We start from the raw sequence: 27041 nt of genomic DNA, 5'->3' as shown, positions 1-27041 counted from the left end.
GGGCCAGGAGACTGCACATAAAGCCTTTCTCTTTGCATCATCCCTTAAGATTCTTCTCCAAATGCTCTCTAGCTTGGGAGTGGGTCGTCCCAGTTAGGCTTGGAGAGGCTGGATGAGGTTAGCCTTAGAATAAAATAACTTTGCCTTCTCTCCTCACCCCCACCTTCCCAGCGGGTCAGGAGTCAGGGCTGGGCTCAGGGATGCAGGACCAAGAAGCTACTCTGTTGACTTTTAGGGCTGTGGGCTGCTCGGGCCTGCCCTCAGCCTAAGGATAAAGAAGCCCTCACAGGGACCAACATTACCAGAAAGGGGTTTGTGCTCAAACCCTAGCCTGGGCTCATCCACCAGCATGTGCCCTGGCACCTGTTATGGGTAGCTGGGAAGGAAGAAAGTCAGTTTCCAGGACGCTAGGTCTGGCCATTTCCATCCTACATATCATATCTGTCTTACCACAACACACCACTCCTGCTGCACCAGAGGGGTCTGCATACCCTACTGCCTAGCCTCTCTGGTCCCAAGGGAATGGTCCTCCCCTCCATTCCCTTTCTCCCTCCCTTTCCTTCAAGAAAGCAAGCTCCCATCCCCTACAGCAGCAGCTCTCAGATGCGGTCCTTGCACTAGCAGCATCAGCATGAACCTGTCAGAAATGCGAACCTTCAGACCCTACCTCAGACCTGCAAGTGGGAACCCTACATTCTAAAACTCCGGGCTGGGGCCCAGCAACCTACCTTTTTACCCCAAGTGATTCTGATGCAGCTAAAGTGTGAAAGTCACTGCCCTACAGAGTGGAGAGGTGCTGTCTCACCCTAAACTAACTGTGCCTGATCTCAAAGTCAGCATTTGCCAACTACCAGAATACTTGGGCTGTGCGAAGTCGTCTCTGGAGAGGCCAAAATAATCTAATCATAATCAAATAGCAGCTAACATCTGTCTATTCCATGCCACCAGGCATGATACACAGCACTTCATACACTTCTTCCTCACAATAATCCTATGAGGCAGATGCAATTATCAACCCCATTCGACAGTTCATTAGGGTTGAGAGTGAATAACTCGACCAAAGTCGCACAGCTGACAGGTGGTGGGGGCAGGGTGTGCACAGAGATCTATCGGGTTCTGAAGTCCCAGTTCCAAACCTCAATACCTCAGGTTTCCCAGGTGATGGGTTAAGGTGGGGAGATGGGCTTCATGTGGCTTCTTTGATCTCCCTTTGCTCCTAGTTTACACTGGGCCTTTGAACTACTCTCCTGATCCTGCTCCCGCAGCTGGCTGGTGGCCAATCCCAGGCCTGAGCCCTCCCCACCTCTGCTTTTCCAGGAGCAAGGTCATTGAGTCATCCACACTTCTCAGTCTCCCCTGGCTGCACCTCCAGCCCAGCCTGGACAGGTCACAGTGAACCTCTAGGAAGCAGGGATGAGCTCTGAGAAGCCCAACCTCTAGCCCATCTCACCACTTACTTACCCTCCATGCCCTAAGCTATTTCAGCCTGCATGAGAGCTGTCTGCAGAGCACTGGCTGTGGTCACAGGATGACCTGCTCAGTCAAAGCTAACATAAAGTGTGGTTATTGTTGTGCCTTCATCTGCAGCATGTGACTGTTAGTTTGAGGCTTTGACCACTACCCATCCAAAGGATTTGACTGTGAACCCAGAGGTATCTGATGAACTCACGCCCTCCTGAGCAAAAACACCAGAGCCTCCTCCCGCCCTTCCCACGTGGCTTTGAACAGCTTTCCCTAGCTTCCACACACCTGGTTTGCTTTCGTGTTGCGGGGTTTCCTGAGGGCTCGCAGGGCTACTGCTTGGGGTTTCCCTGTAGGAAGACGAGGCCCGGAGAGTCACCGCTCCCTTCCCAGTGCAGATTTTTGTAGGATCCATGTCTGAAAAGAAAAGGTCCAAAATTGAAGGCTGAATCCAAGACTCCTGAAGGATTAAAGGACAGTTGGTTAGCAAATTGTTACAGCCGGGGAATGAGATGAACCTGGTTACAGCCACGCGAAGTCTTTGAACACTTGTGGTCAATGAAATTAATCTGTGGGTGGTGGAGAGGGGCAAGTTTTCAGAGGCTTACTGTGCATCATGAAGTTAGGGGAACATGGCAGCAATGGTGAGTTCTGAGTAAATGGATGAGTTATACTATCAGCTGAAAACATTTCAAAATGAAAGCAGGTTTATTCCTTTTATTAAATGAAGTTTAGGTTGGTGAGCAGACTTCTGACCAGTTAGTAAGGCACAGTTCAAGAAAGAGTTTATGAAAGATGTTTCAAGCTTCCAGACCATACTTCTCATTGAAGACCAAGTTGGCAACTAAGGAAGTGGGGGGGCGGAGGGGGGGTGGTTCCATGGAGAACAACTACCCCTTGCAGTTTTCCAGTGGGAAAAGGAAAAGCAAATCTCCTTGGATCAGCAAGTCAAGACTCCCGAAATGCTGAGACAGAAGGATAGGCTGCCTGGCGAGAAAGCTCATGAGTGACAGCCTCACTTTCCAAACATAACAAAGAAAACTCACAGCAACAAAAACGACTCAGAAGGCTAAATCCTTCAATGAGCAGCGTCCACCGAGCCTCAGCTGTCTTCACAGGGTCCTGGCATCTCCTACAGTTTCACTAGGGCCTAACAACAGACCCGGGTCAACTTTGAGAGTTTCCTTGAGAAAGATTTCAAAATACGCTTCAAAAGATCTGCATGCCATCCTGCAGGAAATCAGTCACGGAGGCAGGGAACCGGGGCAGACCACACAGTTCTGGGAGGCACACGCACTGAGTGTTTCTTTATGTGCAGCTGAGCTATGCGGAACGCCACAGTTTTGTTTTGTTTTCTTTTCAAATTGCTCACAGCCTAGATCCCTCACCTAAAATTGTCACAGTTAGGATTACAGGTTGACATTCAGGGTGTGTGTCTGGGCAGGATGTGCGTTCAGACATCCAACTCATCCCCATTCCTGTTCAAGGGCAGAGAGAAACAAAGTCTCTTCTCTCCTTCCTTTCCACACCAGCAGCCCCCTTCCAACAACTCAGAATGATCACTAGCGTTAGACAAGAGAATGGACCTGCCTCATCAGCACCTCTTGTATTGAACGCAATGCACGAAACGTACAATGTGTGGTGGGGCAAGCGTCAGCCTTGGAGAGCATCTGACTTATCCAACTCTATCAAGAGGCTACGCGACTGATGTCACCAAACTATTGGGAAAACTGGTTCATAGTCACTTCAAAAGGATGAGGGGCACACTGATGGATGCAGCCCATCCATAGGTTCCTGGACACACAGCCCGGTTACTTCTGAAAGCGCCATTGGATAAAGTACTGTGTAGGCCTCATGTGTCCCACTTTGTACAGAAGGAAGCGATGAGCCAGGGCTGACATCTGAACTGTACTCCCCCACCCTCTGGAGGGGAGAGGCAGGAAGTGGCTGCAGGTAAAATTGGGGAAGGCAAAGGGGATGCTCTGGGATGGCCCGGTGAGCATCAGAGGCGAATCTAGGTTGGGCACCTAAGGGCAGCTGCTTCAAATTCAGCTGAGTTCAGAGGTTCTCTGTGAGACCAGGTTAATTCTCAGGGAGACTGCAGTTTTTGCTAAAGTACTGGGAGCTGGAAACCTCTAGGGAGAGCCTAGGATGTCCATGCACCTCAGACCCATCCCAAAGGGAAAGCGGAGCCTCCGGACTGACCCTTCTCCTAAAGAAAACAGGGGCAAGGCCTCTGTCCTCAGTTCTTCCCCACATTCGCTGGCTCCCAGGAAAACGCACACAGACATTCACGTACACAGAGGGAAGTAAGGAAGCAAGCTGAGAAGTGAGACGGAATGCCTCCTAAACATGCAACGATTCAGCTCAAAGTGCGTATTAGAAAAAAAGAAGAAAGGAAAACCATGCCATGATCCGCTCACAATTAGAGAAAATCAACCGACCCAAGCAGATACCTGTAGGGAGAACTAGGCCTGAGGCGTTTTTCACTGTCTTCACAGGAATGATTTTAACAGCAGAAATAGAGCGTGCGCGTAAAGGGTCGGCAGTTGCTGAAAACACAAAAGGGTAAATGGTGCATCCAGAAAGAACATTTGGGAAACACTCAGGCAGTTGAGGAACTGGGCAGGGACAATAGGAGGAAGTCACCCACACAACAAGAACAATTACAAAGGGCAGTAGATGCAGTAATTAAAAATAACCTGCTTTCTCTCTTTAGAGTTCTAGGCCAAGACAACAGACCCTCCCCTCCAACTATCACCCAAATACAGCTGGTCAGTGTTGATTGGTGCCTCCTGCCACACCAGGAGCTTGCCAAGGCTCTGGACAAAGATTTACAGAGGCACACAGATGGCCTGGCAAACAGAGGAAGGGGAGAGCACTCAGGGTCCACAGGGCCCCTTGGGAGAATGCTGGGGAGTCGGTTCCGAGGAAGAGGGCTGTGGCCCATGGGCTCCAGATGAGTGGAAGAACGAAGGAACAAGATCGTGAGTTGCCTGGTCCCTTCAGCCATCAGAGCTACTTCCCCCACAGCATAACTTCCGGGGTCTTGTGCCTGCTCCGACAATTGTAGCCCTCTGGCCCCAAGCAAATCAGAGCCCCCATCTGTTAAACAGCAGATGGCCTTGCTCAAACCCACCCTTTCCTGGTCAGGAGGTGCCAAGTGTCCAAGTGCAATGTAGTCTCTGGGCAGCACCCAAGTGCACAGCCCAGGACCCCAATGCCCAGCTGAGCTAAGGCAGAGCAGGGATGCCTGCCTGGGATGTGGTGAAGGCTACCGCTCGAACATCCTGGGGGCTCAAACTTATCTATCTGCAGGGTCTCTGGGCTCCCTGCCTGCCCAAATTCTGTAATCTCATGGTAGGCACATTCCCTAACTGTCCTCACACCGAGACTGTTGTGAGGCCTCCCCTCGTCCTCTCTTTCAAGGGCAGCACATAAAGAGGGATGGGAGCTCTGTGCAAAGGCGCCAGAGTCGACTGTGGCCACAGGTCTACAGAAACACAGCGGGTAGGGCTGTCTGGGAACAAGACTGCCACTGCAGAGTCAGCATCGTGCTGGTGAGCCTGTCAAGGCAACAGAAGGGAGGCATGTCGGCCAGAGACAGTGCATCTTCCAGTCCAACCTGCTGTCAGCTCACCTCATAAGGGGATGGGGCAGTCACACGGCACCTGGCCATCAATGACTGGGTTGCTAACGACGCTACTGCATGGATTAAGACACAAATGTGCTCTCACAGCATCCTCCTGTCTGCTCCACCTGGGAGACGGGCCTGGGGGAGACTTTTGCAACCATTTTCAGAGGAAGAAGCAAGAGGCTTAGCAAACTGCTCAGGCTCATTCAGTTCTCAAGTGGAGAGGCTGAGACTGGAGCTCAGCTATCCCAGCTCTCGTTCAGTGACCTCAAGCCACCCTGATGCCCTTCAGGTCACCCCTGCCTGCTTGTTTGCAGACAAAGGTGAGTCTCACCAAGGAGAGAGTGGGACCCACTCCACCTGCCACCCTACCCCACACGCCTTAAGTCTCTTGTATAAATGAGTTCACATGGATGGGGTCGATGACCCCACAGGTTTTAAACTAATAGGGCCCCCACCCCTCCCCATGCTCCTCACTGGATGCTAAACACATGCCTGCAGCCACTCCACAGGCACTGCCCCTCAGAGTTCCCTAAGTGCAACTTGGTCGAGACTGTCCAGGGCCCCACACCATGGGTGCAGAGGGGCGACCAGGCAGGGAGGCAAGAACAGGAGCATGGCAGGTCCCCTCTGGCCACCAAGGAACCCACCCCCACACCACCTGGGCCCTATACCCCAGCCCCTCCTAGTCTCTGGACATACCCTCTATGGCTGGTTCCTTTCACACTTTGCCTTGTCTTAAAAAGAACACTTTGCTGACCCAGATGGAAATTACAAAGATCAAAATGCCAAATTGTTTGGAATTATTCTTTGAGATGCATATTGACTTAAATGCCCAATGCAAGGATTCTGGCCCTTCCTCTTGTATACCCTAAAATTTAGTGGGATGAGCGTTCATTCCAATTCTGAATTTGAAGCAGAAATAAATACAGCAGATCATAAATTCCCTCATCTTGTAGATAAGGGAACCCACACCCACAAAGATAAAGGGCCTCTGAAGATGTCCTGTTCATGAGTGGCAGAGCTGGGACTTGAACCCATGCCTTGTCACTCCAGCTTGAGTGTCCATCACACCACACAGTAAAAGTGGCACCGCGAGCCCCATAGCCAGGCTATCTGTGCAGCCACACCGAGGTCAGGATGAAAGTCTCCAGGCTAAGCAGGACCTCAAAGGTCATCGCATCCATCATTCATTTCACATTTAAATCTTTTATCCTAAAAATTTTAAAAACCGAAACTATGAGAGGATGTGCATTAAATTAATGCCACTGAAATAATTTATTTTAATGATTTAGGCTCTTGTCTTAGGGTCAGGACTGTGAACCTATCACTGTTTATTATAGGTGAAGGTAAAAGGCTGAGCAAGGGATATTTCAGGCTGATAAATGCCATCTGTGCCAGGCATGAAATATGCCTTGGTCCACGTACCTGATCTGTCATTCACAGCATCCTTGTGAGCTAGGGAAAGCTTTTAATACCTCACAGTGGGAAAATGGCAGCCTCAGACTCCCGAAATGCAACAACAGGCTCCAGGTCTCAGAAAATCAGTGTAGGGAACAGGTCCCCAGTTTCCGGCTTGGTCAGGCCAATGATGTTTGCACCAGGCAGATGGGATGGCCCCGGCCTGACATACTCCGCACCTTTAGAAATGCTTTCCAGTACCAATCCAGACTTCTCTCCAAGAACCTTACCTTTGTCTTGCCCATTGCTGCCAGGTGCCAAGCCATTCACCACAGCTTTGGAACCACCATCACATTCTGCAAGAAAGAAAGAGAGCATGGGGTTTGTGAGTAAGCTGCCCCAGCACTTACTGAGTCCTGTGTGGCACGAGGTACTGGGGTCAGAGTCAGGAGGAAGCAGAGGGGTCCTGCCCAGATACTTTCAGACCTCTAGGCCTTAGTTCCTATGAGGCCCTCTGCCGAGAATGCCTCCTCCTCCCTTCTCACCTGATGGAAATTCTACGCATCCCTGGGGCTCCCCTCGGATGTCATGTCCTCTGTGTTGGCTGAGACTTTCCTGAGTTCTGCTCAGTTACAGAAGCTGAGGCCCTCCCTGCTCACCTGTAGCCTAAGCCCCGCCCAGGTCCCCATCCCAAAATAGATAAAGGCAGGCCAAGGAAGGAAGGCCAGCAGGCCCTGTCGCCCTGGGACATGTGTGCTTGGAGCAACCCCTCCAAGCCCAGAGTTAACCAAGCTACAAACATAATCATGACTAGCTATGGGTTTTTAAACACTGACTTGCCTAGGTGTGAGGATCCATGCTTAGCATTCCATAATTAGCATCTCATTTTATCCTGAAGACCCAGACCTCCAGAACTAAGAGTTAGGAATGCCTATTTTATAGATAAGAAAACTGAGGCAGAGAGGATTCCAGGCCTGCCCAAGATCACTAGGCTGAAATTTGAACTCTGGTCTGCCCATCTCACAGCTCATCTTCTTCCTCCCCAAATGGGATAAACATTTGGGTTTCCTGATATATATATATATATATATATATATATATTTTCTATTTCTCCAAATGCTGGGACTGAAGCTTAGTCCCACACGCCTGTAATTCATTAGGCTGAGACTACGTCACCTTACCTAGGCCCTTAACAATCAGCCTCCCAAAAGGGGGGTCGCCTGCTATAAACCACACTGACAGGCCAGTCTGGATGCTGCCTGTGGCCATACACGAGCAGGGCCACTGCCCCACCTGGTGCCTGGGCTTCCCCATGCTGGCCCCACAGGCTGTGGCCTGTTAATTGCCCACACCTACCTATAGGTGAAGGCTAATTCTCCTAGATTTCTGAGTCTCCCTTGAGCTCTGATTTCGGAGATGGGTAGAAGAAGGGTGCTGGTGAGAAGGCCAGAAATCCAAGTACCTGCTCTAGTTCCTTCTGTGACTGTAGGCCTTGCTCCAGGCCTCCCCAAGCTAGTGTGGGGCAGGCAGCCTCTGAGCTACCAGCAGGCCCAGCCCCATGTTCTTCCTTTCTTTTAATTCAATGTAACAACCAAACTTGAAGAAATTTTGGAAAGGTATTTAAAAATTAGTAACTCCATCTCATGAAACTCAAGCCTCTGCAGCACACTGTTGGTGTCCAGCTTCCTGAGTTTGATTCAGCAACAGTACACACTAGCTGAGTGATCCCAGCCATATTATTAACCCCTCAGGGCCTCAGTTTTTCCATCTGTGTAATGAGGGTGGCAAACCACACCCCACTTGTGAGGGTTTTCCAGGAGAATGTAACAAGGTCACACAGGTAAAGCACTTCCCCCGGTGACGGGCAGCCCAGCCCAAACTTGGAATAAAAAGAATCCACCATTTTCACACTGCTCTTTCCACCAGTGATTAAAACAAATATTTCCCATGTAGCTACTTTTCTCCTAATGACCATTTTAACAGCGGCATAATATTCCGTCAAGTAAATACACATAACGTACTTACTCGTAACCCCCCTTCGTGTGGGTGATATTTTTGTTTCCTTGGAATTAAGATAGAAATACTCAAGAGTGGGATCATCAGGTCAAAGGCTCCAGAATTTCTGAACTCTTCCTAGGCAACGCCTCCTTCCAACCCCCGACCTGAGAGAGAGATTCTGGGGAGAAATCTCCTGGGCTTTTCCACACCCATACCCTTCTTCCAGGCCCCTCCCTTCCTCCTTCTCTGGCCCTTAATGCCAAAGTGTAGTAAAGCAAAGTGAGGCCAGTTCTGCCACTGGACGAGAAAGTAGCTTTAGGCTACAGAGAAAAAGTTAAAAACAAAATAAAGCAAAACACCGTGGCCTATTTTAAATGACAACAAAAGCAAAAAGCCAAAGAGACAACAAAACATATGAGTTACGAAGCAGGAGCTACTGGCAGTGACTGAGCCTGCTTAGAGGGGAAAAGGTGCACGGCCTCTTCACACACAGCAAAAGCACTCAAGGAATTGCTGAGAAGCCAAGTCCCTGGCTTTGCAGGGAGGAACTCTGAGCTCATAACAGCAAGAGCCGAAAGAGGAAGCACTTGCCATGCCTTGGACACAGAGCTCAGCACTTTAAAAGCACTGCCTCAGGCCAGGCACGGTGGCGGAGAAGGGTGGATCACCCGAGATCAGGAGTCCGAGACCAGCCTGGTCAACATGGTGAAACCCTGTCTCTATTAAAAATACAAAAAAATTAGCCAGGCGTGGTGATGGGCACCTGTAATCTCAGCTACTCGGGAGGCTGAGGCAGGAGAATCACTTGAACTCAGGAGGCAGAGATTGGAGTGAGCCAAGATCACGCCACTGCACTCCAGCCTGGGTGACAGATCGAGACTCTGTCTCAAAAGTAAATAAATAAAAGCATTGCCTCACTTAATCCTCACTAAATCCCAATGAACCGGTGCTTTTATTATGTCCATTTTGCAGAGGAAAATGCAGAGAAGGGTCCACCACGGGCCCAAGGCCATGCAGCCAGTAAACAATGAGGTCAGGGTGTGGGCCTCAGCTATTCCACCCCAGAGCCTTCCCAGGTCTTAACTACATACTGTCCTGCTCAGAACTTGGCTAAAAGGGCATTGTATGCAAACAAATGGAAAAGGGTGATTTTTAATCCACAGAGGTCACTGACAACACTCATGAAATACTGCAGGATTAGGAGACCCCAGAATAAGATATCCACGTGGTCATCTTCCCACCCCACTGCCTGCCCCACCTGCAGGTCTCAGGAGGCTCCAGGGCATGCTCAGTAGCCTAGGTGGGGCTTAATCTCCAGATGGAAACTTCTCTGCTCCAATTCTGGGTTGGAAAGCTGACAGCTCTTGGCTGCATGATGAGCAGGGATCTGTTCCCATCTCTGTCTTCCCTAACCCACGTTTTCTACCTCAGCTCAAAACTAAAAATACTCAAAACTGATTATTTCTTTAGGTCTTGACTTTTACTACCAAAGGCAAAGCAAAAGGGGGAACAAACTGCTCTACTAGCCTAGATGAAGGAAGCATTAGATTAGTTCACATCCTCGGGCAATTATGGCCAATCAGTTTACTTTTGCTGCAGTCACTCAGATTAAGAAATGCCATGGAGGTGTACACATATGTCAAATTTTATCAAATTTGTATACTTAAAATATCTGTGGTTTATAGTATGCCAGTTACATCTCAATAAAGAGAGGGCTAATGTGCATGTAAAGTGTATAGCACAGTTCTTTGGCAATAGTAGTAGGCACTCAAAAAATCATTAACCATGAAGGTGATGATAGTGATGATGACAACTTATGACAAAGCTTTGGCATTCACCCAGGTGGCAAAAAATAATAAAATGCCAGAGTGGGGCCTTCAGGGTGGATGGGAAATCTGGGTAAACTGCCCAGTTTGGTAGATAAAAGATGAGTTTAAAATGACTTACCAGAACTCATGGTGGTGGCAGGACAAGTTGTCTGCAACTGGGGCGCTGAACTGCTCTGTAGAAAAACAAACACCACACAATGCAATTGATGAATGGCAGGTTCGCGATAAATCCCAACGGTTAGTATTAAAAATGCAAACACTGTAACCCTTGACAAAAACAGAGCTGAACCAGAAGTCACCTGGCCAGGCTTCTGGTTTGTGGTCACCCACATATTATTGTGACCTTGGGCACATCATTCAACCTTACTGGTTTCAGTTTTGTTGCCCATACTTGGTGCTGATGTTATCTGAGATCCCTTTCAGCTCTAACATTCTATTAAAAACCTCAAGCTACATGAGTGCACGTGGTTTAAAGAGAGGGTAAAGGAAAGGGAAAAAACCACATTTTAGGAGAAAGGTAAAATCACAACACAAACTGATTTGAGAACTTACTGATCATACTGAATGCTTATATATAGCTTACTACGTACAAGGAAATGTTCTAAATGCTTTAAATATATTAATGCATTTGACCCTCACAACCCTAGGAGGTAACCACTAATGTCAGGTTAGTTTACACAGATGAGGAAACCGAGACACAGACAGGTGAAGCTGCGTGCTTGCTGCAGTGGAGGAGCTGATACTGGAACCCAGACAGCCTGACTTTCTGGCCCAAGTTCCTATGCACTGTGCTCTACCACCTGGAGGTGGAACCAATCCCTGATGTTCAAATGGATAACCCCTTAATTTAGTAGGGTCTCAAAGAAAGCTGAAATTGTACTGACAACGCCCTAATATATATCCAGATCTTTTATTGAGTTATAGTTTGCATATAACCGAAAATATCTATTTTAATTGTACAATTCGATGAGTTTTGACAAATATATACATCCTATAACCACCACCACAATCACAATATACAGCCTTTCCATCACCCCAAAAAGCTCCCATGTGTATCTCTACAGCCAAGTACCATCTCAGGTCCCTGTTAACGACTGATCTGCTTTCTGTTACTATTGTTTTACCTTTTCCAGGATTTTATATAAATGGTATCATTGTATAGGTAACCCTTTGTGTCTGGCTTCTCTCGTTTAGCATAACACTTCTGAAAAGCAACTGGTTAGATATGACTGGGTCAATTTCTGGACTCTTTTCTGTTTCAGTGAGCTGTCTTTATCTAATAACTGACTGTCTTGATTACTATAGTTTTACATAGCCTTGAAATCAGGTAATATGAATGATAGAGTTTAGATATTTGTCCCTGCCCAAATCTCATGTTAAAATGCAATCCCCGATGTTGCAGGTGGGCCTGGTGGAAGGTGTTTGGATCATGGGGGTGGATCTCTCATGGCCTGGTGCTATCTCTGCAATAGCGAGTTCTCACAAGACCTGGTCATTTAAAAGTATGTGGCACCTCCCCCACCCTTACTTATGCTCTTGTCGTGTGACACGCCTGCTCCCCCTTTGCCTTCCACCATGATGGGAAGCTTCCTGAGGCTCCCCAGAAGCCAAGCAGATGCCAGCACCACGCTTCCTGTACAGCTAGCTTACAGAACTGTGAGCCAATTAAACCTCTTTTCTTTATAAATGACCCAGTCTCTGGTATTTCTTTATAGCTGTGCAAGAATGGCCTAATACAGTGAGTCTTCCAACTTGAGTTTTTTTCCAAAATCATTTTGGCTATTTCAGGTCCTTTGCATTTTCATATAAAGTTTAAAACCACCTTATCAATTTCTACCAAAAAAAGTCTGTTGAGATTTTGACTGGAATCATGTTGGATCTATAGATCAATCTGTGGAAAACTAACATTTTTAACAATATTGAGTCTTCCAGTTCATGAGTATGACCTATCTCTCCCTTTTTCCAGGACTTCTTTAATTTCTCTTGGTAATATTTTATAGTTTTTTCAAAGTACAAGTCTTGTACATACTTCGACTAATAAGGTCTTACTGAACACATCTGAAGGTCACACAATCTGAATAACAAGTCCTCGGGATATGTAGAACCTTGATATTTCAAGTGTGATCCACAGGCCAGCAGCATTCACATTAGCTGGGAGCTTACTGAAAATGCAGAAGCGGCCGGGCATGGTGAGTCACGCCTGTAATTCCAGCACTTTGGAAGGCCAAGACGGGCGGATCACCTGAGGTCAGGAGTTCGACACCACCCTGACCAACATGGTGAAACCCTGTCTCTACTAAAATACAAAAATCAGCCGGCTGTGGTGGTGGGTGCCTGTAATCCTAGCTACTTGGGAGGCTGAGGCAGAAGAATTGCTTGAACCTGGGAGGCAGAAGTTGCAGTGAGCCAAGTTCGTGTGTGCCACTGCACTCCAGCCTGGGTGACAGAGTGAGACTCCATCTCCAAAAAAAAAAAAAAAAAAAGTAAAGAAAATGCAGAAGCTCAGACTCCATCCTGTACCTACTGAATCAGCATGGGCATTTTAACAAAATCCCAGGTGCTCCCTTTGCATTTTAAGGTGTGAGAAGCAATGATACAGAGGAAACCCCCGGTTCACGAATTCTGTAATAGGGATGTGAAGATATGGTATGAAGGTCTGCAAAAGAAGACATGCTTTAGCTTCTTCTTTTAAAAAAGCTGAAGTTGGACACTGGTTTCCTTTCTGGATGGTTGCTTTGCTTACTGTCCTTGTAATTAACAGAGTCGAATGCTAGGGATGAAGAGGAAATCATTCTAAGTCCATCTCTGCAGCCCAAATCAGCAGTAACTTTGCCTCTGTTACTGTCAAATACATCTGAGACTATCTATGACCTTCAATAGCTGTCCCCACAGACGGTTCTCTAAGCTGTGGAAACATTTGTTCTTTCCATCGAGAAACACACAACCTGCTGTTATCTGTAGGTCCTCATGTTTTCCAATCCTAAGTTTTTGATACCTTAGTTTGCCTCCCAGGATCAAAAGGGTTGCTGTGATACCATCCAAATGCTTTTATTTTATAAATAATTTTCATGAGCAATTGTATTATGTTAAGGTTTTTATTCCTTTTTTTTTTGAGACAGGATCTTGCGCTATCACCCAGGCTAGAGTGCACTGGTGTGATCACGGCTCACGGCAGCCTCAAGACCTCTTGGGCTCAAGCGATCCTCTCACCTCAGCCTCCCAAGTAGCTGGGACCAGTCATGCACCACCACACCTGACTAATTTTTTTAAATTTTTATTTTGTGGAGATGGGGTCTCTCTATTGCCCAGGCTGGCCTCAACTCCTGGCCTCAAGCGATCCTTCTGCCTCAGTCTCTGAAAGTGCTGGGATTACACGTGTGAGCCACCACACCTGGCCTTTCCTCAATTTTTAAAGCATTATTGAAGAAATCTTTTTGTTTCAACTGTGAAGCTATCTTAACTGAAACTATTTTCATTCTTTTGTAAGTTCTTTCTAGCCTTTAGATACATAAATAGCATGTACACTGTTGTAAACATAATATCTGGACAGCTTTGTGTTCTAATTTTTAAATCAAATATTTCATGAATATTTTTCTGGGATTCTATATAGTCAGCATATCCATCATTTTAATGGCTGTATTTCATTGTAATAACCCTCCATAATCCATTTACCAATTCCCTTTGTATAGTTTAATTCATCTGAATTTAAAAAACAAGTACAAAGCACACAGCATTCTTAGGCTGGAGAAGAAATGAATGGAGATGTCTTATGAACCAAACAAAAAGGATACCTCAACTCATACATGATGAGTAATCACTGTCATATGCGGATACCCCTTTGCACATTTCACATTTCTCAATATAGAAACTACTAACTTCTAAGTGTCAGCCCCCTTACTTACAAACTGACCTAAAATAGACACAGTCAGGGATAATCTTCAAAATATTTAACCATCATTTTGCCACAAATGTCTACCAACTGGAGCAGACACCAGCTGTAGCACTCTCTGGGAGGCCCCTCCCTGTGCCTGCTATTAACCATTTAATGGCTGGATGCTGAGAGGGTAGAAGGAGAATGGATCCTGGGTGTTAATAGACTACTTTGATATTTTAAGAGCTAGTATGATGATAGCACGTGACAATGACAATGCACAGGTGAGTACCAGCTCTTGCACATGAGGACTTTTTGAGTAGCAGGTTCTGTTGTGTGTTCTCACTCTGGTGATTGAATCTGCAGCAGGTGATACTAACAAACAAGGGATAGTTTAAAATAAAATTAAAAGTGCTGAGGATGAATGAGCTGATTGAAGAAAAGGAACTGCAGCAATGGCAGCAGTGCCAAGGACAGTGCCCTGCGTCCAGTCCTCCCCTGTGGTGGCAACAGCAGCAACATCCTATCCAGACTATTCCAGGGCCTGATTCTGGCTCTGATCCCAGCCAGCTCAGCCTCCTGGAATTCCTGCCCCAGTTCTGAGTGCAGTTCTCCAACCTTCCATAAACTCCGTGAACTACCCAAGATCTTGCCAATAAATCCCTTTTCAGTTTGAGTTCACCAGAGGTGGTTTCTAGTTATCTGCCACCCAAGAACCTTGACCAGCAGAAGATGGGAAGGAGAAATCCCCGAGGTTTCATCTGAAGAGGAGAATCTTCATTCCTCCCTCCTGACATGAGGCTGACCAGATCTGAATCCCAAGTGGCTCGGCAGTGGTTGTGTCTCTACAACCTTAAGTGCTCAGAGCCTGGGCAGTGAGGACGCATCCATGAAACTACACAAACTGAGCTTGACCAGAACACTGAAAGCTTTGAAAATCATAGTCTGGTCCCTGCTGTTTATTTAGAGATAATATGGGCCATTACAATCAGATGAGAACTTGAGAGTTTATTTTACATAAAAACCTCTAACACTTAATATTTATTTAAAAACTAAGCTGTAAAGAGCCTGATTTGGTTGAGTACATGATGGCACGTCTTTGGAATGTCTCTTACAAGTCCCCTCCAAATGAGCCAGGCACCTTTGGGTAAAGGCCAAAAGGACAGTGTACCATCTAGTGGCAAAATCAGACAACTGCAAGTGGGCAATAAATCCCCTTAGTGAGTTGCAGTGTCACAGCTTGGGTGTGCCAGCGGGGAGTCAAACTGCCATTCCACGCTTTGAGCTGCTTGGACCTGCCGTACTTGGTCAAAGTACCACGGCATCAACACAGACATTCCATGAGAAGAACAAGATGTGAAGTGGCCAGAGTCGTTAAGAAAGCATCCAGATAATTAATCGTTCCATATTGTCCCCCCACCCCGCCAATTCCATTGACCCTATAATTCTAAGATAAGTTTTGATGACATAAAGTGATTAATTACTAAAAAGCCAAAGTTGTACTCATGCTTCAAGCTCAAAAACAATCAACTAAATATGGGTTGGTTACTGGGAAAGGAAAGTAAGTCCTTATATGGATAGTTTAGGGATATATGACTAGGGAGAAATTGAGTATGTCTGTAAAAATGAATTCAAGGTCCTGCAAAGGTTCTTGGAAAACAAAGAGCCTTTAAATCTCCTAGCCAGCATGCTCCAGCTTCTCCTATGCACTATGGTGTTTTGACTCCATAGCTCCCCCATCCCCAACAATAGATTGTAAATATCTGGAAAGGAAAAACTGCATCATCCTCAGCACTGGGCATGCTGTAGGTGCTCAGTCACGGCCTTTGCTCTTGCCTCTGTTTAACCTTCAGAACCTAACTTCAGAGTCTTACCTTCAAGATAACCAAGAGCCTCATTAACTCCACCGTGGCTCCTTAAAAGGGAGACAGCTCACCACTTGAACAAAATGTTGGTTATGCCTTAGCTTTAAAATCCAATCTTGGGCCAGGCGCAATGACTCACGCCTATAATCCCAGCACCTTGGGAGGCCGGTGCTTGAGGTCAGGAGTTCAAGACCAGCCTGGACAACATGGTGAAACCCCATCTCTACTAAAAATACAAAAATTAGCCGGGCATGGTGGTGGACGCCTGTAGTTCCAGCTACTCTGGAGGCAGAGGCAGGAGAATTACTTGAACTCGGGAGGCAGATGTTGCAGTGAGCTGGGCTTGCACCACTGCACTCCAACCTGGGTCACAGAACAAGACTCTGTCTCAAAAACAAAAAAACCCAGTCTGGTACTGGGCGCCATGGCTCACACCTGTAATCCCAGCACTTGGGAGGCCGAGGCAGGCAGGCTGCTTGAGTCTAGAGTTCAAGACCAGCCTAGGTAACATGAGGATGCCCTATCTCCACCAAAAATACAAAAATTAGCTGGGTGTGGTGGTGCACGCCTGTAGTCCCAGCTACTCTGGAGGCTGAGGTGGGAGGGTCACTTGGACCCAGGAGGCCTCAGAGGTTGCAGTGAGCCAAGATTGTGTCACTGCACTCTAGCCTGGGTAACAGAGTGAGACTCTGTATTTTAAAATATATATATATAAAATCTGGGACTTGATTTTATATACATATAGCTACTTCCAACAGCTTGAAAAGAATAGAGACAGCGCACAGAGCCCCAGAATAAATGCTTGGCCTTATTTCTTTGTACTTTGCAGATCCACTAGCAGAGCCACGTTTCTCCAATTTTTCAACAGCTCCTTCTCTTCTCAATCTCTATTAATGTCATTTCTCTTCAAATGCACCCTCTACATTATTGCAAAGGGTGCAGAAGGCTCTTCAGAAAGCCAGAAAGGATAAACACTGAGTCGCTGATACTTCCTTTCAAGGGGAAGAAAGTGGGATAAACTTGACCCTGACATTAACTTCAGTCTAGAATCCCATGACACTCCTGGGAGCTCAACAAGCACGAAGTTTCTGTAAAAAGACCAATGTTTCTGGAGAGGGAGCAATAGGAAAACACATCAGAAAGGCCATCCTCCACATCCTCTCATTTCCTCCTGGAGTCCCTCCAACTCGGTTTCCGTTCTAACCAATTATCTGAAATGGCCTTCAGAAAGGCTTCCAGTGCACATGCATGGCCAAGTCCAACGGTTTCTGCACTGGTCCGGGCTTCACTGATCTTTCCACTGCATTAAGACAGTTAACTCCTTCCTCCTCCCCACACTTTCTGGTCTTGATTTCTAAGTGTCACTGTGAACTGATTTACACTGGGCCATGAGGATCCTTCTAGAACAGGGCCTCTGCAGTTCTTCAGGAGTTTAGGGAGCCAGAGCGCCCTCAGCTGGTCTTTATTCTGTGCCAACTACATGCTCACTTCTTTAGAACCAGAAGCATCTATATAGGTTACCCAGCCCATTTTCCTGGTTTTCCAACTGTGTTGGAAGGAGGTTCCATGAGCCCCCGCCAGCCACTGTGCTGGCACCCACCTATGCACTCCCCAACTTTCACTTCAACCTGGGTCAAATTTCAATGGGGAAAAAAATTCCACAGGGCTCCTATACACTCAGAGGGGTTGGCTGGGCAGTACGGTGGGCAAGGGAAATGCAGCAAAGCTTCCGGGAAAGAATATTATATCTAAAACACAGGCCTGATGATACAATTCAAAAACATTTCTTTAGTACCTACTTTGCACCCAGGAAAGTGCTTGGCCCAGGGGGGACCAACATGATCAGATAAGATTACTGTCTTTGAGGCCAACACAGGGTTGTAGGGTGGCAGGCAGGATTGCTGTCTTTGAGGCCAACACAGGGCTGTAGGGTGGCGGATGTGGTCCATTTAAATATAATAGAGTGGGATAACCCTTCTGCTAGCAATCTGGCTTAAGTGTCATGGGAGCACAAAAGGAAAAGGAATAAATTCTGCATGACAGAGAGAATCAAGGAATGAGTAAATACCAAAATTTTCCAATGTTCAATGACATACCTTTTAAAATCACCTCAAATGTCACACTTTTGGAAACATTGATCTAAAAATTCCAGTCCAAATTTAATGTGCCATAAGACCCTGCAGGATCATGTCCCAGTTATTTTTCCAGTCTCATCTCCCTCACATCCTCCCATGAGCCCTAAACTCCACATGTACCATACTTGCTATTCCCACTGAATTCTGACAAGAGTTCCCATTTCTAAGCCTTTAATCTTGTTGCTTCCCACTAATGCCCTTTCCCTCATCTCCTCAAATTTAACGCCAATCCCAATAGCCAGATGCACTAGCCCAACAAAAACTAAAGGTTTTTTATTTTCATCTAGTTTTTATTTTATTTTCTGTAGTTACACTGGCTAGAAATAGTTTTGGTTTTGATTCCTATTAAAAGTCATGAAGATGAAGAACTCTTTTATTTTGGAGACAAGAGTCTCGTCCTCTCATCCAGGCTGGAGTACAGTGGCACAATCTCGGTTCACTGCAACCTCCGCCCCCTGGGTTCAAGTGATTCTCGTGCCTCAGTCTCCTAAGTAGCTGGGATTATAAGCATGTGCCACCTTGCCTAATTTTTGTATTTTTAGTAAAGATGGGGTTTCACCATGTTGGCCAGGCTGGTCTTGAACTCCTGACCTCAAGTGACCCACCCGCCTCGGCCTCCCGAAGTGCTGGGATTTACAGGCGTGAGCCACCACACCCAGCCAAGAACTCATTTTAATAAGACCTATTTATGATCACAATATTCAGAAAGCCCATGCCCAAACTCCACTACCAATATCAAACTCTTGTTCCAGGTCCATGCCAGAGAAGGGGCAGATCTGGAGCTAGAACATTCACCACCAATAAATCTGCAATCATTTTATTTTTTTACTTTTATACTTGAGTGGAACCTTTAAATAAATATAAAATGTTGACTTCCAACCCAATAAGCAAATTCAGCCCCCCAAACAGTTTCAAGTCTTATAAATGCAGTATTGTGCTTCAAACAACAGAATTTAGGAGATAATTTGTAATTATATATTACATTGTCTAACGTATTAAAATGCACGGCTTGCAGCAAACAAAATAGATGAGTTAATATCCTTAATCTAATGTAATCATACTAATTGCCAAGAAAAATATTTTTAGACACATGAAGAAATGATTCCCAGAAGACAAAATGCAAATAATAAACAAATCTATGAGAAAACGTTTACTTAACCCAACTAGTTAAAAAATATATTAAAATAATGACTAACCATTTTTTCTACTTCTTATATTAGTCCAAAAATGTTTTAAAACTAACAATGTGGGCAAATGCAAAGACACTGGCTTTTTCCTACACAGCCAATGACACTACATTTTTATCATTATCTTCAGCAATACACACCAAGAGCTATGTACCTCATACCCCTGTGCTTTAGGAGAATCTAAAGAAAGAAGCTTGAATGACAATAATGCTATACATACAGAGATGTTTACCGTAGCTTTATTAGTAATAGTGAAAGCCTTGAAATCCTCTGGTGTTCAATAACACAGGGGCTGATTACCTGACCACACACCCACTGCGGGGACCGCTGAACAGTTATGAGAATAACTAACATAGACCATACAACATGGGAAAAGACTTCTCATAAGATTAGGTGACTACAGCAGGGTATAAGTCTGTGTGACATTTGTGATTACAATTTTTTTTTTTTTTTTTGAGATGGAGTCTCACTTTGTTGCCTAGGCTGGAGTGCAGTGGCACGATCTCTGCTCACTGCAACCTCTGCCTCTTGGGTTCAAGCGATCCTCCTGCCTCAGCCTCCTGAGTAGCTAGGACTACACGCACACACCACCACGCCTGGCTAATTTTTGTATTTTTAGTAGAGACAGGGTTTCACCATGTTGGCCAGGCTAGTCTCGAACTCTTGACCTCAGGTGATCTGCCTGCCTCAGCCTCCCAAAGGGCTGGGATTACAAGCATGAGCCATTGTGCCCGGCTCTGTGATTATAATTATATAATAGGCAAAACGCATATATATAGTAAAAAGAAAATACATCCAAATTCTAATAGTGATGGTGGTAGCATGGAATTATGGGTAACTTCTTTTTTCTATTTTCCAAACTGTTTATAATGTGGTTATAATACATTTCTTTTCTAATGACAAATATCCTTTTTAGCTCCTACATGACATTTGATATGCAATTGTGTAATATTTAGAACCTGAAAGAAAAAATTCTAGGAGACAAGCTAAAAATGCCACTGACAGTCATGTCCATTAGAACATGGCAGAGCCACCTGATGCCATCTTCCACAGAACTTGTGGAATTCTAACATTCCTCATCAGTGATTGCTTTTGTTTAATGAAGCCAAACTACTCCCATGAAGTTCCTTAGGAGGATGAAGGGGGCAATAAACGGACTCGACTGTTCAGCCAGATTTCCTAAAGAAGTAATCGCACCAAAACATTTCATCTTAAAATAGTCAGCAGGAGCTGCCAGGTGACAACACACAAACTACCCCCATTGCTCCCAGTGCCTGCTCACTGCCAAGTCCCTGCTTCTAACCCAACTTCATGGCATTCCAGAGCCCTGAGCTCCTTCTCAAATCCTTTATATGTAAAACTCCGGGCACACACAGTTTCTAAAACACGCATTGTTAACCAAGACAAGTCTTAAATGCAAAAACTGGCCTATTTGTGTTTCCCAAATATGGTTGTGTCTACAGAACCAAAACAAAGCTGTCTAATTGTGGCATTCAGCACATTTGGAGCCTTGTCTTTAGAAAATCCAGATAACTCAAAATAGGGCAGATTCTGAAATTCATGAGATAAAAGCAAGACATCTTAACTGTTTAAATCACAAATATATAACCTCAAAATAATAAAGGCAAGCCCAGGACACAGAGCCATTTTTCTTCTGAAGCAGTCGCTATACAATGTCTACCAGTGAGAGGTCATGAATGAAAGCATTTTGGATTCTCAGGAGAATCAAGGCAGGGCCATAGTCCACAATATAGGTAAACGAGATGAAGAAGTACTGTGTATGGCTGGAAAAAAAAATGTTAAAAAGCTGAAAAGCAGTCTGTTAGAGCTTGAAAATGGGAAAGCAGGGTGGGTTTGATATGGCAGGAGAGGTCTCTGCTCTTACAGCCAGTCCACAGTTCCCTCTCAACTTTTCTTTTAAACCACAAAATCCCTGAGGCTATGTATTTACCACATCATATATTATACAGACATCTGCAGTACAGACCCATACCATGCTCAGGAATGAGGGAACAGAGGCTCCATTCAGTAAAAAGACTTTGGGTCTTTCGCAAATACATAACTTAAATACTTCAGTTCATAATACTGGCTTGTTCAGGAATTGCTTATTTTCCTTAAGAAGTTTTGAACTTGTAACTGAATATATATACTAACCTACCAAAAAGATAATACAAAACACTGCAAACACCATCTTTTCTGAGAAAATCTCTCTTCTCGGTGGCATTTGTTTAATAACTGAGGTGGAACACATATATACAGGCCCAAAATCAATAATCCCTGAGCACAGGCTCTGAGGCCATGGACCACATCAGATCATTAGCACCTCACTGTAATAAATGCAAGACCTTGGCTCCCATCACTCATCCAGTGAATATATCGTATTAGCTACTTTTATCTATCCTTATTTATTTTTACCCTAACTTTAGGCAATTTTTGAATATATCAGGTATAAAAGCACGACATCCAACTACTGAAATTACAGTACAAATTTCTGTAATGAATTTTCTTCAAACCAAGATAAAACCACTAAAACATTCAATATAATATCAAGCTCACAGCAAAAATTCAATGAAAGTATTTTTTTAAATCTATATTGTCTTCAGACTATCTAGAAATAGGTTGGCATTATACATTTATACACTAATATATGAAATTAGTATCTCTGTGTTTATATTTACACAAACACACATATAAACACACACACACACACAATTTGCCTATATTATAGGCTTACAAGGACTCTGGCTCAGTTGGCATCTGGCACACACTTCTGACTTGAGTTGTATATGTGCCTGGTGGCTGCAGGAAAGCAACAAAAAGCTGGGTAAGAAGAACTCAATTTGAATCCAAACTTTGGCAGGGGTGTGCAAATTGAGAAGTCCCTTAATTTGTCAGCCTCGGTTTACTCATCCATAAAAGGGAATTAAAAATACTACTTTAGTCCGGGCATGGTGGCTCACACCTATAATCCCAGCACTATGAGAGGCCAAGGCAGGCGGATTACTTGAGGTCAGGAGTTCGAGACCAGCCCAGCCAACATGGTGAAACCCTGTCTCTACTAAAAAATACAAAAATTAGCCAGGTGTTGTGGTGCGTGCCTGCAGTCCCAGCTACTTGGGAGGCTGAGGCATGAGAATCTCTTGAATCTGGGAGGCAGAGGTTGCAGTGAACCAAGATTGTGCTACTGCACTCCAGCCTAGGTGACAGAGTAAGACTCTGTCTCAAAAAAACAAAAACAAAAAACCTACTTACATTAATTGTTTTTTGTTTTGTTTTGTTTTGGTTTGGTTTGGTTTTGAGATGGAGTCTCGCTCTGTTGCCCAGGCTGGAGTGCAATGGCACAATCTTGGCTCACTGCAACCTCCACCTCCCGCGTTCAAGCAATTCAGCTGCCTCAGCCTCCCTAGCAGCTGGGATTACAGGTGCATGCCACCACGCCTGGCTAGTTTTTGTATTTTTAGTAGAGACTGGGTTTCGCCATGTTGGCCAGGCTGGTCTCGAACTCCTGACCTCAGGTGATCCACCCGCCTTGGCCTCCCAAAGTGCTGGGATTACAGGCATGAACCACTGCACCCAGCCCATTAAGTTGTTCTTAAGATTAAATTTTAAAATACAGTTGCCCCTTGAACAACACACATTTGAGCTGTGAGGGTCCACGTACATGTAGATTTTTTTCAACCAAACTCGGATCAAAAATACAGCATTTGTAGGATGTGGAAGCTGCATATGTGGACGGCCAACTTTTCCTATATGTGAGTACTGCAGGGCCCGCTGCAGGACGTCAGTCTGCTCAGATTTGGGTATACGTGGGGTCCTGGACCAATCTCTATAGCATACTGACAGATAACTGTATATATGAAATACTGTAAATTGTTGTGTTATAAAAGGAAAAGTATTCTAGCAAGGGTATTGGGTCTATTCTTTGTTATCCTTTGTTTATTAACCGACTAATGAATGTGATCATTGTATATCTGATTATGAGGTTGATATTACCAATACTTACCTGTACCAAACATCAGGTTTTATGAACTGAAGCAGGATTCAAGAACCAAACAGTCAGTTTCCAGGTCTGCCTTCCTATGCCAAGTCTAGCAATGAAGGACATTGTTGATAAAAAGCCTCACGTTTTAAAAGACTTCACAGTTGCTCCCTCCTTAGGTTCAGGTGCCAAAGAACCAAAGCATTATTATCAAGACACACTGATTGTGTACGCATTCTGTGCAAGGCCCTGTGCTCACACTACAGAAGCAGAGGTGAACCATCTCTTCATTTCCTAAATGCTCACTGCGAACCAACCACTTGACACGTCATGTCATTTTTAATCCTCAGAACACCTAGTAAGGTTTCTACACCTATTCTGCAAATGGAGAAACTGAGCTTCAATAAAAGTTAGAAGGCTCATTGAAAAGTCTTGCAGAAGCAAGCAGGAAAGCTGGAATACAGGTCCTGGCTCTGGCTCCTCAACCCAGGCTCCTTCCACTTTGCCACATGACCCCAGCCAAGAAGACACAAAACAGTCCCTGCCTGCAGCAAGATGCTCTTGTGTACAAAGGTTGCCTGGAGAATATACAGACCTAAAACAAAGACAAACGGATTGTCTTTGGGGGCTTTTTCATCCAGCTGTGGCAATAAAATTATCGAAGTTATCAATCAAGATAAGAAAGGGTGTTTGCCCTCAGAGACTTTATATTCTAACTGGAGAAATAAGGCTAACCCTTGAAACCCTGATGAGCCACTACAAACAGCATGGAAGAGTATCCATGGACTGCCCTCTACTGCAGGAATCTTCCAGGTAAGAGAATGCCAAGCTTCACAACTTACCTGGGAAACACCCAGGCACATGCTGACAAAAGCACAAAATAGCCCGTAGTTCTCATGGTATCAATTTCTTTATAGAAAATCTTCATTAGGGGAAGTTAAAAGGGAATAAAATCACCTACAGCATTTGCTAACAGACTTTAGGAAGCAACAACACCCACCAACATCCCTAGACTTAGTATAACTTGGATTTGAGTTGCTGTTCTGATGCTTACTAGATGTGTCTTCTGTGGTTAGTCAGTTAACCTTGCTAAGCCTCAGTTTCCTCATCTATAAAATGGGAATAATAACAGCCATCAATCTCATAGCATTATGGTGAAGATTAAATAAGATTCAGTACATCCAGTGCCTATTACAACGTTGGAAAATGCTTAATAAATTTTAGCTGCTTTCAGCATGATCCTCATCATCAATAGCATCTGGGGCGGGGGTCAGAACCACTTTCTCCTCACCTGGTTTCTCTGAGTAGCAGCAGATGTTCTATTCCCACCATACAGAGGTGAGTCTTTTCAAGCTAATTAAAAGAACAGTCTCGGTCAGTGCTCCTTTTAAGAGCTTACAGCACCCTTCTCTCCCTCATGAGGTGACATGTCCTGTCTTTCCCCAAAAGCACAATCTTCTCATAACTTTCCATAAGAAGTAAAGTAACTAGTCTCCTCTTTCTCCCCACAGTTAATACTCATGGATGTTACTGGCTAGGTATCACTTGATTTACATGTAAAACTTTTTTTTTTTTTTTAACTTTACCACTTTCTTCAGGATATAATACAAAATCTGTCTTCCACATTGCTTGTGGCAGCTTATGCCTGTAATCCCAGCACTTTGGGAGATCGAGGTGGGTGGATCGCTTGAGCCCAGGAGTTTGAGACCAGCCTAAGCAACACGGTGAAACCCCGTCTCTACAAAAGTATAAAAATTAGCCAGGCATGGTGCTGTGGTGCATGTAATCCCAGCTACCCAGGAGGCTGACGCAGGGGGACCGATTTTGAGCCTGGGTGGTCGAGGCTGCAGTGAGCCATGATTCTGCCATTGCACTCCAGCATGGGTAGCAGAATGAGACCCTGTCTCAAAACAAACAAACAAAAACTTGTCTACCATGTCTTTTGCTTTTAACAAACTGTTTTCCTCACAAAGTGTCTAGAGTTTCCAAAGCAATTCTCACATAGGTAATAGCACAGAACACACACAGAATAGACCCAAGTCCAATTCAGTTAATGCAAAGGGTTTGTATTGCAGAGTATATGGAAATAACATTATGTAGATGGTGTACACAGACCACAAAATGGCCTTGAATGCCAGGCAATGACATTCTGTTGGGCCATAAAACCAAGGAGAGTTCTGCAGAAGAGAAGTTTTCAAATTCAAGATTGCAAAGGTTTGAAGGTCTCCTCCAGGGCTCATGTTGAAATCTAGTTGCCATTGTGATAATATTAAGAGGTAGACCTTTAAGAGGTGATTAGCTCATAAAGCCTCTGCCCTCATGAATAGATTACTGTCATTATCAAGAGAGTGGGTTAGTTATTGCCAGAGTGGGCTCCTCATAAAAGGATGAGTCCACCATGTTATGATGCAGCAAGAGGGCCCTCACCAGATGCGACCCCTCCATACTTCCCAGCCTCCAGAACTGTGAGCCAAACAAACTTCTACTCTTCATAAATTACCCAGTCTGTGGTATTCTGTTATGCAGCAAGAAACAAGTTAAGACAATGATTGATCCAGCTGAAGCAGGCAGAATGCACTGTAGAGGTGGGGCCCTGGGGCAGAGAGAGCATGCAGGCTGACTGCCTGTGAGCGGGCTGGGCCACAGGAGGGGCAATGGTGCCCAGTGCTTTTTATGAGACCAAAAAACAAAGAAATATGTCTCAACCATATATACCCTCTCTGCCCAGGAGAGGAGCTCCCAGCAAACTTGTTCTGCTCATTTGGCTGTGAAAACTCCATAGAAGCCTCAATGGCAGCAATCATAGGTGACAGTTTCTACATTTGTATTTTCTTGCTTATGGGTAGCAAAAACTGCTGCTGAGAGAGAATCTGATTTTCTGAGTGTACTCCCTAAATCTCATTTTGCCACTTTTGTCCACAGTGAAGCTTTTTTTCTGCCCAATTGCCTTGGTAGATGACAAGATAAAATTATCAGAAAATAAAAGGGGTCGAAAAATCCTTTAGAACTCAAATAAGCTTATTAACTAAATAAAGACACTATGATATCAACCACTACAATGGAATAAAAGGTGACAGAGTTAGGGATGTTTAGATCATTTCCAAACTAACAAATGTTAAAGAGAATGGTTCTCAATACAAAATGGCCTTGTCCCCACAATTCACAACTTGTATCAATAGAACACACCATGTTGGAAGAAAAGAACTATGTATTCTATTCCAATCAGTGTAGGATGTTTACAGCAGGGGCCAGGGAGGGAGTGTGTTAAGATCTTAAGAGACTAATTAAATTATTCACACACAACCCTGTTAGCAAAGAATTCTAGGTGCTCAGGCAGTGACGCTACCACTGTACAGCTTCCCTACATGCAAAACGGGAATAAAAGCAGCACTAACCTCCCTGTTGTGAGGATTAATCGAGATAACCATTTACCCACATAGCACAGTGCTTGACACACAGGAAGAACTCAGTAAATGGTCACCTATTGACATAATTTGTTTATTTATCCTGTTTTGACTCCAAAAATGAAGTGTGAGAAGAGTCAGAAGTGAGAATCCTGGTTAATAAAAGGCTCTAGTTAGTCACTGTTTTACTTTAACAACAATGTACTGGACCCTGCATGGAGACAAGGGCATTGCCAGGAATGAAGGCTTTTGCCTTGGGCAGAGAAAACTCAACACA

The 27041-nt window shown here is 44.9% G+C and overlaps 1 protein-coding gene across 41 annotated transcripts in view; it reads right to left on the bottom strand.

Annotated features, from left to right (window-relative positions):
* Positions 1-27041, bottom strand: part of SORBS1 (sorbin and SH3 domain containing 1) — a 247838-nt gene that overhangs the window by 118591 nt on the left and 102206 nt on the right. For 26 of the 41 annotated variants that reach the window (XM_030809203.1, XM_030809210.1, XM_030809192.1 and 23 more), the window contains 4 exons: positions 10442-10496; positions 6787-6852; positions 3918-4013; positions 1750-1878 (listed from right to left, as the gene is read on the bottom strand). In XM_030809203.1, the coding sequence (XP_030665063.1) occupies positions 1750-1878; positions 3918-4013; positions 6787-6852; positions 10442-10451 (301 nt within the window). In that variant the 5' untranslated portion in view covers positions 10452-10496. Of the gene's footprint in view, positions 1-1749; positions 1879-3917; positions 4014-6786; positions 6853-10441; positions 10497-24651; positions 24677-27041 lie in introns of those variants that run through there. The other 15 variants (XM_030809195.1, XM_030809224.1, XM_030809211.1 and 12 more) reach the window with 2 other exon arrangements.

This window comes from Nomascus leucogenys, chromosome 3 (genome assembly GCF_006542625.1).
Source record: "Nomascus leucogenys isolate Asia chromosome 3, Asia_NLE_v1, whole genome shotgun sequence".
Lineage (NCBI taxonomy): Eukaryota > Metazoa > Chordata > Mammalia > Primates > Hylobatidae > Nomascus > Nomascus leucogenys.
Note: the sequence above shows the minus strand (reverse complement) of the source record. Positions and strands in the feature narration are given on the sequence as shown.